The sequence below is a fragment of the Apis florea genome, unplaced genomic scaffold (genome assembly GCF_048593485.1).
Source record: "Apis florea isolate Af1SG1 unplaced genomic scaffold, ASM4859348v1 contig_3203_pilon, whole genome shotgun sequence".
Lineage (NCBI taxonomy): Eukaryota > Metazoa > Arthropoda > Insecta > Hymenoptera > Apidae > Apis > Apis florea.
Window position 1 is genome coordinate 2,216,688 of NW_028256723.1, and position 17,564 is coordinate 2,234,251.

General features: G+C 41.8%; 1 protein-coding gene and 1 long non-coding RNA gene across 4 annotated transcripts in view; one reads left to right on the forward strand and one right to left on the reverse strand.

The window, feature by feature from the left end:
- The window catches only part of LOC100863256 (rugose), a 410,744-nt gene that overhangs the window by 338,258 nt on the left and 54,922 nt on the right, over nt 1-17,564 (forward strand). For all 3 annotated transcript variants that reach the window (XM_086910780.1, XM_086910781.1, XM_086910779.1), the window contains 4 exons: nt 121-229; nt 352-527; nt 906-1,180; nt 1,383-1,519. In XM_086910780.1, the coding sequence (XP_086766906.1) occupies nt 121-229; nt 352-527; nt 906-1,180; nt 1,383-1,519 (697 nt within the window). The remainder of the gene's footprint in view (nt 1-120; nt 230-351; nt 528-905; nt 1,181-1,382; nt 1,520-17,564) is intronic.
- On the reverse strand, nt 655-2,891 carry LOC147657142 (uncharacterized). The gene is made up of 2 exons (XR_015292758.1): nt 2,728-2,891; nt 655-1,543 (listed from the first exon to the last, which is right to left on the reverse strand). It is a non-coding gene; the product is annotated as an uncharacterized LOC147657142 (long non-coding RNA).

Sequence of the window (17,564 nt, forward strand, 5' to 3'; positions counted from 1 at the left end):
AAGGGCTTGTTACGATGATCGTTAGAACGACAGAGTTATAGTTGAAGTTAACAGTAAACGTCAACGCGAAAATTAAACGCAAAAATCGTAAAAAAAAATTTTCGTTTACGCCACGCACAGGTTACTGTCTCACGCGATGAAGGATCATATCGTAAGAGTGGCCAACGAGGCTGAATTTATCCTCAATCGTATGAGAGCGGACGATGTGCTCAAACATGCCGACTTCGAGGTATCTGCCTTTTCTTAATTTTATATATATATACTTTTTTTTTTTTACTTTTTTAAATTAATTTACGATCGATGCATTGGATGGAGCTTTGTCATAACGATCGTACAAATTTGTTGGCTCAGTCGCAATGCGCGCAAACATTGCTCGACCGACGGGAAGAGGAAAGGATGTGCGATCATCTGATCACAGCCGCACGAAGACGGGATAACGTTATTGCTAGTAGATTATTGGAGAAGGTCCGTAATATTCTGTCCAACAAACATGGCGCTTGGGGATACATGGATCCAATGGCTGCAAAGTGAGTGTTGTTCTTTTCTCGTTTAGAAAAAAAAAAAAATAGGAAGATATTAATCTCCTTGAGATCAAATTTTTCTTGTGTTCATACGGAAAGATATACTTGGAATAACGATAATAATAATGATAAATTATAAGACATTATTAGATTTATTACGTTGAATTTCCCAAGATTTACGATGCAAATTGTGATTAACCGAATTTCGAAAGCTAGATGATAATAATGATAATACATATATCAATGCATCGTTTTTATAAATAATAATAAATTACAATAATGAATTACAAAGGAAGCCTTGATATCTCGAAATTTTTCAAAATCTACAGCGCAAGAAAAGATTTGTATTATAGATATTTAAAAAAGAGATTGCATCGGGGTTAGGTTGGCCGAATACTGGAAGCTAGATGCTTGGGAGGATGATGCACGTAGACGTAAGCGTTTCGTGCACAATCCACTAGGCTCGAGCCATCCCGAAGCTACACTGAAGGCGGCCCTCGAACACGGTGCACCCGAGGATGCGATCCTTCAAGCGCGTGAAGAGTTTCACGCGCATCTCGCAGCCTCGCGTGCACACCAGCAGCAATTGCAGTCGGCGGATCTGATGGACGACAGTGAGCTGTTGTCGGACGACAGAGACCTCGATAACGATCTGACAGGTTAGACTCTCCTCCTCCCATTTCGTTTCATTTCTCTCCGTCTCGTTTCGTTTCCTTCTCGGCTGTTGCACGCACGGAGCGGAACGGTGCCACCGTTCCCTATCGTTTAAATTACGTAACACGTGTGCGCGTTTATTTGCACGTGTGCATTGCACGTGTGTACGTGGTGCATACTCGGTACAACGAGATTGTATTCCTCCAGGCCCGGTGAACATCAGCACGAAAGGAAAATTGATCGCGCCCGGTATCGTGGCTCCTGGTATTATCTCTGTCACGTCCACGGAACTTTACTTCGAGGTGGACGAGGACGACCCAGAGTTCAAGAAGATCGACAGCGAGGTAAGTTTCTTTCCTTTCGTTAACCTTGAATTTTTTCATTACGAGTAATGAAGTTTTAATTATTTTTACACGTTCTATTAAATTATTCTCTAAACAAAATTGCAGTATAGTTTTTGAAAAAATGGAATAAATCGAATGGAATTTTAGACTGTGGAGAGAATTTAAATAGATACTTTTTCTTTTATTCTTCAAATATAATGCTTACTCTATTTTGAATATTTTGAGTCTGTGCAACCTGATTTAGATTTTTAGATTTTTACACAAGGAATAATACGTAGTCTGGTTGTTACGTATTATTAATTTTTAAAGAGAAAGAAAATACAGAATTGAAAGTGTACTTTCACTGAGCGTTAATTATACATAGGTCGGTCTTGACTGTAGAAATATACAGTGCTGCCACCAGAGCGCCATTTAAGGAGGACACACGTGATTGGATACGATTCCATACTTTATCGAGAATATTAAAGAGAGAAATGTTGAAACAAAAGATATCGATCTCGTGTGTTTTCCTTATTTTCTTCTTTTTGGATTACGAAATACAAACTAAAGTTCGAACAGTCATTAAGTTTGTCACTTTTCGCGTTATATATTATACTTGTATCCTTGCTACATTTATCACTTGTCACACGCAATCTTAATGATTAATCATTGTGTCAGTTTCTCCGCGTTAAGATATCGTCTATTACATGCATTTGGAGCAACTTGTTGCGTTTGCGAAGCTATCTCTTTGAAATATGGTTACCGGTCGCTTGTGCAGATAACGTTCCCAGCGCTCTGAAAACTAGGACCACGCGCAGACCCCGCGCATTGCTCCCCAAACCGAGTCTTTTTCCAATTTTTCAAACTTTGCATATATCATTGAAGTATTATTGAAATCTTCCCAATTTTATCACAATTATACTCGCCCAAAATCATACTTTGAGTCGAAATTTTTTTGAAAATTGAACGAAACATAAATTGAAAATCGATTTATCTAAATTACATAACTCTCATATATTGGATTCTACGATCCTTAGACAAAGACAATTTCAAATAATACCAATTATATCTCAGTCTTTGACTCCAGTCTTTAAAGAGCCACTGTCGCAAATTATTTTTCATCAACGAAATCAATCAGATCACCGCAACGTTCATTTGTGATATACATCAAAACGTAATTCCACGATCCCCCACGAGAGAATCAATTTCACGATAAACAAACTTCGTACCTTTTTTTCGATCCTGCATCCTGCACTGGGAGCGTGGCCGATGTTAATCACATCTCGTGGAATAAATGCGAATTGTAAATGAAGAGACGTGGCGAAAGCTTCCACTTCTATGCCGTGGCTCGAATTGGTTCGGACGTGTCCCTGTCTATCAGGCTGCATAATGTAGTCACGTTCCGCGACGGTGGTCAACCGAGTGCAGAAATCGGGGGGGGGGGGGGGGGAGGAAGAAAGGCGGGAGAAGAAATGGAGGGAAAGAGATAAGGAGAGTCGGGCCCTGGAGAGAGAACTAGAGGCCGATTATCATATATCGGTCGTAGATCTCGCGTTTGTATAACTAGGGAATAAAACAAACAGAGGAGGGGCCCCATGGGGTCGGCCGATCTTCAGGGTCGGCAATTATGAGCCTCCCGCGGGGCCTCTACCTTGCCTGCTCTCCACTGTCTCTCCTTCTCTCGAAAGAGAGAGAGAAAGAGAGAGAGAGAGCTTCGTTCAAGCTGCATCCACGTACTAAGCATACGCATAGGTGAGCATACGGATCCCCAGGAATGCATACCACCACCGCTCTCTATCCACCGCCTATCTAGTAACTATTGCACGTCTGCCGCAGACATCCTGTTTATGCGATCCCTCCTCGCGATCCGATTGGAATCGATGGGATCGAGGAATCTATCTGGTCCGCGTTTATTTATTGGAAACGAATTTTGCCAATGTATTTATGGCGAAAAAATTGGAGGAATAATAATTCTTTTTTTTTTTTTTCGAGCTTGGAACGTGGAACGAAGATGATAACGAAATAAAAAAGGGAACAATGATAAGAGAAGATGATATTATATGTGTCTTTTAGAAAAAAGGAAAAGGCTTTTTCATTCATTTGTTTTTAAAGCGTAGTCTTGATCCATGGTAGAGATAATTTTTTCGCGTCCACTTGTCGTCTCCGATATATCTCGGCGAGAGGACGAGCGGAGCCACCTCAACCACGAATAGAAACCCAATCTTTCGGAATCCTTTCCAATTAGAATCCTGTTTAAACGAGAGACACCGTACATCTGTATATAACGAAAAACCAACGACTTCTGCAAACGTTAAAATCGAGAGGAAGAAGAACAAAAGGAAAAGAAAAGTAAGAAACTTGTACAAAAATCAAAATCTCCGTCCTCTAACCCAATCTAATCGAAATTGAAAACTTCGTTTTATAAATCACGCGGAAAAAAATACTCGGATAAATAACAGTTTCAATAATAGTATCGATAAAATGATTTCAAGTTACACGACTCCGGTCGCGAGTAAAAAAAAAAAATCGAAAATTGAAAAGAGGCGGCCGAAGAAGGGAGAAGAAGAAGAGAGCGGAAACGGAGAGAAGGGAAGAGGGATAGAGAGAGAGAGAATTGGCGATCGAGACACGCTCATTAGTCGAGGATGTCCCGAGGGTAGGCGGGAGGCTTCGTCGAATTCGTAGGCGATGGATCACTCGATAGTCGAGTCGAGACTTAAGCGATCGTAATGCGCGGCCGTGTGGGATAGGCTGGATCGGGAGTGGCCCCGGGAAAGGGGGGGCCTTTATATCGGTGAACTCTCGATGGTTGAAGCAAGGCTCGTTTCTACCTCACCTTGTTCGCCGATCGTGCCGATTCCCCTCCGCCGCCGAGCTTTTATAATGGTCCCGGCCAAACGTATTTATCGTGATTTATTGTTTACACGGGTCTCCTTTCTCCTCGGCTACCTCCGTCCTCTTCCGTCCCGCGTGCATCGCCTCTCTTTCAACGGGTCCCGCGCTAGAGATAGAGGATGCACACCGTGCGATTACGTCCGATGTAAATTATTGATCGTCCACGGGGGAACATTAATATCTAAAACAAATAATGGACCGTTACACCCTGAACCCTTTTGAGCACTGCGCGCCATCTTTTTTTCTCTCTCTCTCTCTCTCTCTTTACTTTTTCTTCGAGTCCAACTATCCATTGCATCCGAGTGCATCAGTCTTGTTCTTGTTGTTGCTTTCTTCTTTCAATGATTTTTATCGATCTTGTATTTCTTTTGTCTTTTTTCTTCGAAATTGATTGACCGTGCGGTTCGGGAGTTCAGTTCGAGCAATTAGACGGGGTAATTAAAGGTAAGGAGGGAAGTTTCTGTTCGATCTGAAGGTACGTTTCGAACGGTGTGCAACAGGATTTTATCTAAATTATTCAATCGAAATTCAGGGAGAGTCGGCGAAGGATACGATTGTGTGCGCTTAAAATTCTACTTTTACACGGTTATTACGTCTATTTACCGTGTTTGTACAGCGATGCGCGGCTCGCGTGTGCTCCGCTGGAAAGAGGAGGCAGCTCGGTAATTGCCGTACTTTCAGGCACGCACTCTCGTTATGCCATACCTTCTCCTCTGTTTTTGCTCGAATATAACTTTTTACAGATATAACAATTTGGAAAATATAGAAATCATACTGTTTCAAATCGTTCTCTTGGAAAGATCGTACGTGTGCTTTCTATAGAAATTTATTTATTAAATTACGTTTACAATTCGCAATTATAACTCTCGATAATCAACACGTTCGTCTCATCCAACGAAGATATTTCAAAATCTTCCAAAGATACCTCATTGAATGCATCAACACTCTATACAGAACACCTCTCCCCCACTAAATATATATATCGCAAAACTTTTTTCTCTGTTATTCGTCACGAAAACCGGAAGGAAGGGTATGGCGCCTAAGCTAAAGCTCGACGAGGCTGCGCCACACGGTGATTGCAGTCGCACGCTGCGAGTATCCCCCGTGGGGATACTTGCGCGATACACGGGGCACGAAACAGTAGGGGAAAGAGAGGGGACAGACCCACCTGACAGGTGGTCCGTCCGTGCGCGTTGCTCATTGGCAAGTGAGATGCCATTAACGGGAGTACAATATCGGGAAAAATTCGAGGAAGAAACCCATCGGATCGTTTATCAGTGTACGCGTTGTAGCTGCGGTCATATATCATGCACCGGGGGAAAAGATTTCTCGATTTATGGACAGGGAATATACCGTGGATAGGAAAAATCGTTTCTTGATGGCGAGGATGGAGAACGTGGTTTGACGAGGATTGAGGAATCCTTGAGGAGTTAATGGTTTTATAGGTGTCCGTGTCCGGGATCGAAGATATTAATTGTTCGTCTAATTTATGGATATATGGGAAAATGCTGCGAGTTCGAATTATCGAGAGGCATGCAGCCGACGTTTATTGTCGGCAAGCGAGGGCCGGGATTGAAGGAGGTTTCGCGTCCATCGATGAGGTTTTTCATCCATTGTCAGGTGAAATTGATCGTTGCTCGAAACTATGAGACTTTGTGTGATTTACGTGACGTGTGGATGGAAGGGATATTGTTCCCTGTGAACGTTCTGTTCTTAGAGGTGAATACGAGATACTCGTGTGTATCATTTGGATTAGATAAAAAAAAAAATGTTAAAGACCGTAAAATCCGCTATGAATCTATCGGATTTTTATTCGCGAGAATGTTAAATATTCTGCATCATCTTGTTGTGCAGAATATACGAATGTTTATGTACGCAAGAATTCTGGAATTCGCCAGTTTCGCTATATCTTCTTTTTTTTTTTTTTTTTGTTTTTGCGTAAAACAAAATTGATTGTTAATTAAACGTGCAGGTTAGTGCGGCTATGGAAAATACGACAGTTTACGACGGCCGTCTCGAGTGGAAAATTGGCGAAGAGAATGCACGCATAATCCAACCGACGTACTTATTAGGAAATTCCAAGAGTCTCGCAGTTGTAAAAATCTTTTCTTTTCTTTTCCTTTTTTTTTTTTTTTATCTTTTTATTTTTCCTACAAGGAACAAGGTTAATTGTTAATTGAAACGTATGCGTTGCGACGTTTATCTTTTTTAGATAAAGACAAGCGTTTATCGGGTGTGGTTTGACCAGTTCCTACGATTATTCATCGATGTATGCAAAACGTCTCATTGCCTCTTAGAATTTTTATCAAATTAATAAGTTGTTCTGGCATCGTGTATTCATCGGCGGAATAATTTACGGTGACTGACGGACCGGTTAATATTAATGGCTAATTTTCGCTAGAAATACACGCGTAAAAAGCGAATTAAATGCATATTTCTCTTTCTTATCTAAGAAAAAAAAAAAAAAGAAAAGAAAACTATTCGAAGAACTTGTTCAATTCATCTTCTTTAAAAAATTAATTTGCTTTTATTGTTTCTTTCTTTTTTTTTTTTTTTTTTACTAGATTTATTTATCATTATTATCATTACTGGAGATTCGCATAAGCAAAGGACACAATTGTCGATCGACAATTATTTCCTTCTTGAATCTAAAAGGCTACTACAATTATAACATAACAACCGAGATCAATTAAAAATGAGATCAATAGACTGTTCGAGAGATCCAAGGGCGAATTCGTTTATGGGCAAACGAAATACAGACGTAAGAAAGAATGATCGCGGAGGGCGTGCACCGGACGTGGAAAGGGCGAAGAGAAATGGCAGGAAGGCGGGAAAGTAACTGTGAACGAGCGCCGATTTAACGTTATGCGATTACGCGTTGCATATGCATGAAATCCTTGTGATATATCGCGAAGGACGTTGGCCAATAATGCAACTATAATTATCCCGTGCCTCGATTCGAACCGATTTAAAAAAGGAACGCGCCTATTCGTAAAATACGCATCGTGAATGCCATACCATTTCGTTCTGCTGTGCACAGATCTCTGGAGAGTCTCTCTGGTTGGTTCGTTTGATAAATAATAAATTGTTATCTACTCGATTTTTAACGTCGAGCATTGATTAATACGTTCTTAATACATGGAAGACCGATTCGTTGAATCGTTGAGTGAACGTGGCACCGTGCCATAATCACTGCAGATCACGAAGGATACTTGGAGTTAATTATTCCGATTGCATGCTGCTCTCGCTCTAAACTGTCGTGACTTGTAAGGATTGTACAACTTGTTGTCTTCTTGGAGACAAAAAAAAAAAAAAAGAACGTTATTTTGTTGTTGTCGTTTAACTCGTTATTACGGAATTCCATCGTTACCATTTTTTGAAACTCAATGATTCAAACGTTTCCATTTTTTTTTTTTCTTTTTTTGCAATATCCGTGTCGATTGTGAGACATTTTTTTTCAGTTGATTCGTCGTCAATAACACCTTTCGAAACAATATTATACACGAGTATATTTGGAATGTAGACGCGCGTAATTGCTCGTTGACCAATATTACGCTTATTTATGATCGTTTAGAATAGTAAAAAATTTTTATAGCCTTTTTTCTTTCTTTACGATTCCGTGCAATGTATGAAACGCGGCAGATGCATACGGTAAAAGATAAATCAACGCGAGAGAATGAAATAAAGCACGAATACCCGATTAATTATTAGCTTTTACGAAGAAAAATGCAATTTCTTTTCTTTTTTAATGGAATATCTTGGATCAACAATCTGTCGTATTATATCTGTACCGTAATACAAGGACGTATCTCTCTCTCTCTATATCTATATAATCATTGTTGAACCAATATTCGCGTTTCAATTTGATCCGAAGATTTCGATGGAATTCGACGTTATAGTAGCTCACAGCCTCCGGTTGCGGGGCTGCACGACGAGCAGGCAGTTAGTTTTGGTAAACATCCATCAATTCGTGGGCAGGGCACCGTAAGGCAAAAGGGGGTAGAGGCTGAACAACAACAGGCAGTCTGGAAGGAGAGCGGGCGGATTCATTCTGAACAAGGCAGGGTAATCACTGCTATTAGCGCGGACATTACTCCGGTGGTCCGCCAATCTCCTTAGCACTCCATCATATCGCTACCTCGAGGGCCTTCTCTTGCTTCAGCGCGTGGAAAATAGATTGTACGACTTTTTGCCGAGCAATAAGTCTACGCTTGATCCGTCTCGATCGAAAAGACGCGAACTTTCAAACAGGAAAGGAAAAGGGAAAAGTTGGGAACGACAAGACTTGTTAGGAAGATGCGCGATGATTGGAAGTGAGTTGTTCCGCCCGACAGCGTTGACAACCGAGACATTATTCGATGGTACAGGATTTCTTTTCGTACCACGATATCCTTCGCCGGCTATTAGAGGCGTGACCAACGATTATCCTCGAAAGGAAGCGATGATGGATATCATAGGCAACTGTCCCGCGCCCCATCAGCGTTGTCAGCAACTGCAGGTAGGCGGAAAGGTTGTGGGTGTGCCCGTGGATGCATCGTGTAAAGTGATTGCTTCGAGGCGCAGATGCGTACATCCCGTTTCGATTCCACGTTGCGAATTATCTTCTGTCTTTTTTATTTGCGTTTATTCTCTCGAATAAACATATTCGCTCCTCGACTGTTTTCTTCTTCAAGAAAAAGAATAATAGACCGATCACGAATTGAGAAGAATGAAACTTTCATTCCAGCTGATCTCATCTCATTTTATAAAAGACACTATATCACAATCAGTTTATCACAATATCAGTTTATTATCATCTTATAATTTCACCTGATCAGAAAGTGATATTCGTAGAAATGAATTTCGCTCGATCGAGAAAAATGATTCATCCGTGTAACGTATAATACTAAATTTAATGATAATCGATCGATTGAATCGCCACGAGAGAGAGACGGCGTATTGGTGTATCGCGGGGCGCCAGGTTACCCTTTCGAGACGAGCCTGGTGTGGAAGAATGCTAGTCGGTGAATAGGCGGAGCCGGCCAGGCTGGATCCGATTCAGAGTGTGACGGATGGCGCCCACCTGTGGATTCATTCACTAATCTGCTCGCTAAGCAAACAGCCCGAACACACCCCATCATTATCGCTGACGGCGTAAGTAGCGCCCGATCTCGTCCTTACCCGATATTTATTATGCCCCCCGGCCCTCCCTATCCCTCTGCCCCTTTATATACGGTTTTTAAGGGGGCCACGGATCGAACGTCCAGTCTATTTTCGCGTCACCCCGCTTCCACCGGATATCGATGCCTCGCGAACACCGGTCATTATCCAAACTGGATATACCAAAGCTGTACACTCGCTGGTCGCGTGTGCCATATGGATTCGAGTCGGATTTTTGCTCGTTTCAGAATTCAACTCCTATGGAAGATTTTTTTTTTTTCTTTTTTTTTTGAGATTTAAGAGTGGTTATCGTGAGTGGAAATGTTTGTGACTTTTTGCAATTTGTAGTATCCCGAGATATCGATATGATCGCGAAGAAGATTTTATTTTGTTGCAGCTTTGAGATGTGATAGGTAAAAGTGTTAAGTTTTCGAAATTTTGTTATGGGATATAAGTTATGAAAATATAAATATAATGTAATGTAAAAAATGTAAATATAATAGCGTTGAAGAAAGACAAGTAAAACAACTTTCACTTCGAATAAGGAGGGGGAAAAATTGAAATTTACATGTCTGATAAGTACGATTGCGCTTATCGTTTATTAAATATAATATTACGCATACTATTTTGAAATTGGCTTGTAAATAGAAAGGAATTGTACAAGATCGCAGGAAACATATCGCGGTATCTATCCTGCTTATGATCATGCTTATCCTGTTTATGCTCCATAATGCGTATAGTATCACGCATGACTGAAGATCAACAAGAATCTTTGAATATTTGTTACAATGAATATTCGAATCATTTTTTTAACTTCGCATCGCGAAATGTGCATACGTAATTTTCTAACAGAGCTTCGAGTTCTGATAATTCTCTATCAGAAACTAATCTCTAAACCTACGAATATTGGAATAGATCTCGAGAAGGATATAAATCCATCTTAAATTATTCCAAATTTATTCTATTCGAAACATCGCTTATCCTCATCTTTTGCGCACATATTCGTTTTCAAGTGTAATTATTATCATCATTGTAACAAATCTGCAATCTGCGAAAAACACTTTCACTCTCGCGAGAGATATCGTATCGAAACCATTCAGACACTCCATCCATTACATTTACCGGTGAAGAAATAATAAAACAGCTTGCTGACAAGTGTAAAAATGAAGCGATCAGATAATCATAGGGAAGCGAATATATTCGAATTTTTCTAGTTTTTCTCTAGTAATGTCGTAAACGTCTGGTCGAACGAGACGGTGATCTTCTGCTCGGTGTGCAATTACTTTTATCCGCGCGATTACGCGACGAACAGAGACGAGAGATGCGGAGGAGAGAGGAGGAAGGTTTCGCCACGACGAGGGGAAAAAAGAAAGACGAACGGATCCAAAATGGTGAACAAACGAAGCGCGGATAAATAAGGGAAAATATACCGAAAGCCCACCTTTCCCGCCTTTTCTGTCCATTAATCATCGGCGGTGTGTTGCGTGCAGACACACACGACGCTCGAGGCGTGTTTTCAAACCGTTGCGAAACGGCCACGTGACAACGTGTGTATCGATTAATATTAATGAACGTATCGCCACGCGGAATGGATCTCATATTTTTATTTCGCTAAGTTGACATAATATTAAACCGTGTAATTTTCCTCGCGTGTGCGTCATTCATCGTTGATACTTTACTCGAGAGACGAAGATTATGCCTAAATTTCGTACGTGTTCCTTGCGAAATTTTTTAAAAAGATAGAAATCTTAAATATCGTGAACGGATATAATTTCGAATATGTTCCATCCATTTTTTTGTTTTTTTGTTACGTACTTTAAACTTTTGTTATAACGTGATTTTCCATCGTAAATTTAGAAGGAAGAAACAAATACGCGTATAAAGTATATATGAATAGGTTATTCATTTCACGCTATTCCGATATATTTGCGGAATCGTCGATATTCCATGGAGCGTGACGAACAGGTTTGGATCGGATCGATAAATCCGTGAAACGAGTCCCGATCGACACGTTCGAGCCTATTATCGAGCGTGAACTCTTGTTAAAACGTTTCCTGTTTTAAATATAAATCGGGATTCACGAGGAGCGGCCTTTTTCCTCGGAGGAGTGCGGGCAAACAGGAATGTCCGGTTAAACAGGGAGGAAATTAAAAGGTAACAAAGTACATCGAAAAATGAGGATCTGTTGGCGGTTTTACGAGTCGCTGGCCTCAAGGAGTCTTGTAATTTACCGGCCGCGCGCCGAGATTGATTTTATTTTGCCCGCTAAACGTTATTTGTCCACAAGAAAGTATAAAATTATACGACGACATAATTGCCTCCGATCAAAAATACCGCTCGGTTACGTCAATAGTGGTCTCTTTTACGACTTTTCGTTTTCTCTTCTGTCTCTCCGTGTGCCTGCCTCGAGATCGTTAACCTTTATAAATAGAATTGCAACAACCTATCTTCTGTATGACTCAATAACGCAATAATACGCGTGCAATATTTCTTGTACGATGAATGTTTGAAAAATATCGAATCGAAGGTATACGTCCTATTTAATTTCCAATAAACTGTTTCTTATCCTATCTTATTGAACGAGGATTTAAAATACGTCTCGTTTCATACGTATTCATATCGAATATATGTCTTTAAAGTATATTTTCTTCCATACATTTCTACAATTAATTATAAATTTGCTTTCCTTTCCTCTCTCTCTCTCTTTTTTTTTTTTTTTTTTGCCTTCATTATTTCTTTAAAATCGATGCGCCCAAAGATAAAATTGTAGTAGAATCGTCAACCATTTTCCCCTCGGATCCTAACCTATCCATCTATCACGAATATTTTCAAGAAATTCGGCAGTGTCCCTCGGTACGAACGTCGCCTCGGTTGATGAAAATTAATGACCTGGAGCGTCCGATACGAGTCCTCTTCTCGAGATCTTTCTCGAAAGAAAAAAGAAAAGACACGAATAAAATAACAATTATACACGCTCTCGACCGCATTCGCCGATATTTCCAGGTGAATTTTATTGTCCCATTAATCATCGTTGGACCCGATAATGTATCCGACCAAATGTCTCGTACAATGTTTGTTGGTGGAATGATTAACACAGGCGTCGATATCCAAAACCTACCTGTAAAAAAAAGGGAAGCAAGAAGCAAGTAGCGAGCGGAAGAGAGGGGGAAAAACTTGAAAGGGAGAAAGAGAGAGGGAGAGAGGGAGAGACAGAAACGAAGGAAGTTGGCAGGTATCGGAGATGGACCAAGAGGATAGGCAGAAAACGGGAATGTCGGGCGAAAGAGCCGGAGGAAACGGGCTGGTAGTTAAAACTGTACAACGCATCCCATAATTTAGCGATTATTTTGACAAGGGTATGATCTCTTGACAGGTTGTTGGCCTTACGGCTATACTCTGAAATATAGCTATTTAAATGGGCACTTAGGTGTTCCGTAATGAATACATACTTTGGACTGCACCGTTGCATCACGATTTTTCGCCTGTGAAACGTGTGCGATTTCGATCGAAACTTTCTCCATCGTGTCATAAGGGAAGTATATCATAAGGAGAGTCTAAAGAGTAACGCACGATATTCATAATCCATTGGTGTTAATCATTTGATTTCTGAAAAGTTAAATAAAACTGTAATGATTGTGTTTTATTGGATTGGATACGATTAAATTCAACAATTTTTAGAAAATGGAATTGATCATCGCTCGATTATTGACAAGCTGTCGTTCACTCGATGAACGAATCGACGATGAAGAGGAAAAGTAATTGAGAGCAAAAATAAAGTGACTCGATCCGTTTAAATAAAATAAAAAAAAAAAAAAAAAAAAAAAACAGAAAAAGTGACAAATTTATAAATTATAATTTAGTTAAAAGTCACGAATACATAGTTTAGCAATGATCATACGTTTGCGTATTAATTCCATATAATATCGCGATATTGATTATGATAGATCAACCGCGACTCGATTATATCCCATATAATTTTCACAATTTTCTCGAGAACTCGTTCCTTTCTTCTAATTACGTTCGTGGTACTGGCAGATTTACTCTTTACTTTATTCCAAAGATACAAGATACCATCCAGGCAGAAAAGATACGCGGTCTCGTACCTTTTAATTTATTAGCCAAGGATACCTCGAATAACCGATTTACCTTGGATAATGGTCACCGGAGTGTTTCGATTAATCCTCGTTAAAGGTTGATAATTTGCGATCTGAATCGAAAGAACAAACGGAATGAACGGTTGAATAAAATGGCAAATAGGATACTTAACACGCGATATCTTGGACATTTTGAATTCTTGTGTCGCTCCCTCGTTCGCCAGCCAGAGAAGGTATAATGTAAATTTTTAAAAGATGGGTAACAAGGTTGAATCTGGCGCGATTTGTAGCGGCGCCGTTTAGTGCAGAACTGTGTAAGTTGGTCGTTTTGTTGGCCTTTTCACAGGGATGCCCGGTTACACGAGGCAGCCTGCCAGCTCTCGCCCGGACGATTATCCGGTTGTTAGTTAGCCCCTGGAATCGACGGTAGGTGGAGCCGCTTTCAATTTCGCCCGTGGTGGTTCGCATAATCCGTGATTTACATTTTCACGATAATCACGATAATATTCGAGCAAATATCGATCTCGATCCTCCCTTTGATCTAGCAAAATCTTCTAGAATTTCTTCTACGATTCAAAATTTGAAATTTGAGATATTATTTCGAGCGTTCTAACTGCGAATATGGAACGTTCAACTTTGAGATTTAAAATTTAAATGCTCGCGTTGGCTAACCGGCGATCTTCCCTATCTCTTCGATCTCGATTCCTTGGATGTTAATCAAATTCATTCGCGCAAAAAATAGCTTGAAATATACCGAGAAAGGAACCTAAGGCACGACAACTTTCATCGAGATAAATATCCACCGTTCACCGACGTTTTCCCAACCAATTATCCCGATCTTTATTCCCCGTGTACCAAGTACCCGTGTAGCAACGTCGCGGATAAGCGAATCCGTGAATACACAAATATCTCGTTTGAAAGAAGGTGCGTGCATCGAGGAGGAGGAGGAGGAGGGGAAGGGGGACGCCTGCCCCCGGCTGGAGGCGCGACGTAGCTTGAGTTATGGCGCAGGTTAATTATACAAAACATTCAATTATACCTCCCCGTGTACGCACACGTATCCACGCTTGTTTGCACGTACACGTTCACGCATACACGGTTTGGTTGGGGAAAGAAGAGGAAAGATTCGAGCCGGGAGGATGTTGGATGTTGCGAACACGAGATCGGTTGGGAAGAATGATCCCGTTTGTTTGAGGGGAAAAAAAAAAAGCTCGCGCTTTATAAGTTGTTGACTTTTCTTCTTTTTCTTTTTTTTTTTTTCTTTTCTTCTGTTCTCAATGGTCGAATAAAACAGATGTTACCGTTCATGGAAATCGGTCGGACTACGTGGAAGCGGAGGTGAAATCGATTATGATGATACATCGATGGAGAAATGCGGGGAGAAGCGAGTAATTACGACGAGGAACGAATTAGAGGAACGCGTATGAAATATGAGAAAAGGAAGGAAGGAATTAAAAAAGAAAAGGTTTGCGAGATTACTTTACGTAGGAGGGGAGTGATTTTGTTCCAATCGGGATAATATTTCTGTAATTGCGAGACGTACTTTCCAATTTGTTTTTGTCCGTACCATTTATATCATTTCCATTATTCTTCTGGTCACTTTTATTCATCGCGTTAGAATGTAATTGAACGTCAAAAGAAGAAGGAAATTATTAAAAGAACTCGTGATCGATCACGAAAGTGCCAGTAAACCCTCCCCTCCAAAAAAAAGAAAATTATCGAATCCATAAACAATTCTCAATTCTTCAAGAAGAAAACGAAAAAGAAGAAGAGGCGCGATCTCATCTCGCGTGCACGCGCGCGCAAAAAAAAAAAAGGCAAAGAAAGAAATGCCCGAAATCGACGAAAAAATCATTTCTGGAGGAGACGTTGAAATTCGTGTCCCCTTTGTCATCTCGTCGATCTCCTCTCCATTCCTCTCGAAGCGAATAGTCGCGGCTGGCGTGTCACCACGGCATAGTCGCACGTGAAGTTCCCGATCGGCCCCGGCCGGCAAGGGTACCATTTATCACGTCCGAGGGATCCTTGGGATGCCTTCTTAAAACAAAAGGTCCATGGAAAGAGGCGAAAGAGGAACGGAGCTAACGCACGGATCGAAAGAACGACGGGGAGAAAGACGAAGAGAGAGAGATAGAAGGAGATGGGCGAAAGGGAGAGAGAGAGAGAGAGAGATTGGTGCTCGGTGAACGGCGTGGGGCCGGTGTATATAGTCGGGGACAGGTGGTGGTGGGGACGAGAGGGTACTCATAAGGCAGAGATTTTACGCGCCGGCGCCGGCGCCCCCCGCGGTCTCAGACGCCGCAACCATAATGCCGAGCGAAGCTGAGCGGAGACTATCTCTCCGGGACTATCACCTCCGGATCCTCCTACCTCTCCTCCTCCCCTCTCCTTTCGAAACGGTTTTTATCCATATCCTCATTACGTAACGGAATCCAACGGAGATTACTCCACTCCTTTCTTCTCTCTTTTTCTCCATCTTGCCATATTCCCTTGAGTCCATCGCGTCACGACATCTCGCGATGGGGGGACGCGATCCGGGAAATATTCTCCTTGATTAATGGTGATGTTTAAGATTGTTTCGCGGCGCGAAACCGGCGCCACGGTTATAAAACGATTGAACCGCGGCACGGTTGCGTTTTCGAGCGGCGACGAACGATCGGCGCCGAGGTTAAAAGGCGGTTGTTACATCTCTGTATCGATCATGTCGATCGTGCGGCCGATCTATGTGGCGAGGAGAGTAACAGGCAAAGAGAGACCCGCGCGGTCTCTCGCGTGGTGCCTCGTTTCAGAGCGGATCCGCGACCGGTCATTAATTATCGCGGGGGTTATTAATCGAGGCGCGGGGAGGTATCATTGCGGACGACCGGTTCCCTCCGCTGAACCGATTGATTTATACCCTGACCTTGAACTTTCGTTTACACGCAACGAGCAAAAAGAAGCGCGGGACAAGAAGCGCGAGTTTGGTCGTTGTTGCCGTGGCTACCGATTCGGATATACCTCGGCCGAGGATATATCCGTCCGTTTGCGTGTAATAATCTTACGGTAAAAAGTTGTTTTCTCCATTTTTACCCGAGTCTATTCCTCTCGCTGTGAATAAAATTACGTTCGTCGAATATAACAACGAGTCGAAATTAACGAATTATTCTTTCACTTTCGCTGATCAAAAAACTGAATTAGTACGATCACATTTTCGACATCTCGTCGTTGCAAAAAAATGACTCGATTCGAATCAAGTAAAGTAGAAGGAATCTAATTTAAAAGGTTAGAAAACTCGTCGAACTTTAAAATTTAGTAGACATTACGCGCATATTCGATCTCGGCTTTCCGCCTCGATTTGCACGCGCGTTCTCCTCGATTCCGCCGCAAAGCCCATTACCGTGAAACATCGGCCGCCGTTGGAAACAGGTACAACACGCGAACGGCGTGGAACGAGGCGGTGGAAAGGGCCACCTCCTTGTTAGCCCCGTGGCATCTCGGATTTCTGGAGTCCTTGAATACCTTCGAGAGGCATCCACAGTCGTATTATATATCGCTTGTTGTCCGAGAGATCGGCCCGATCTCTTAAGGATCTTCTCACGAATCAACGCGTGGACTTGACCGTGGAGACACCGTAAACATGATATACATGGCATTCAACGGCGGCGACAACGGCGGGCCCATCCACTTTCTATCAGCGGCCCCCATCCTCCCCCCTCGTCGTATTCGTATTCCTGACCTGTTCATTGTTTTATAGGGGCCGTAAAGATGTCAGGCAATTAAAAGGTTCGGTTGATTTGTTGCGTGGGTGGCGTTCGCGGGTATGGAGAGGCGGGTTTGGCCCACAACAAGTGGGTGGAAGACGACGGTGTCGCGAGATGGCGACGTGCAACGGTACGTGCCCACGTGAGGGGACACCTGACATTGTAGTATCATCGCTGTCCTACAAAACCTATGCTCGT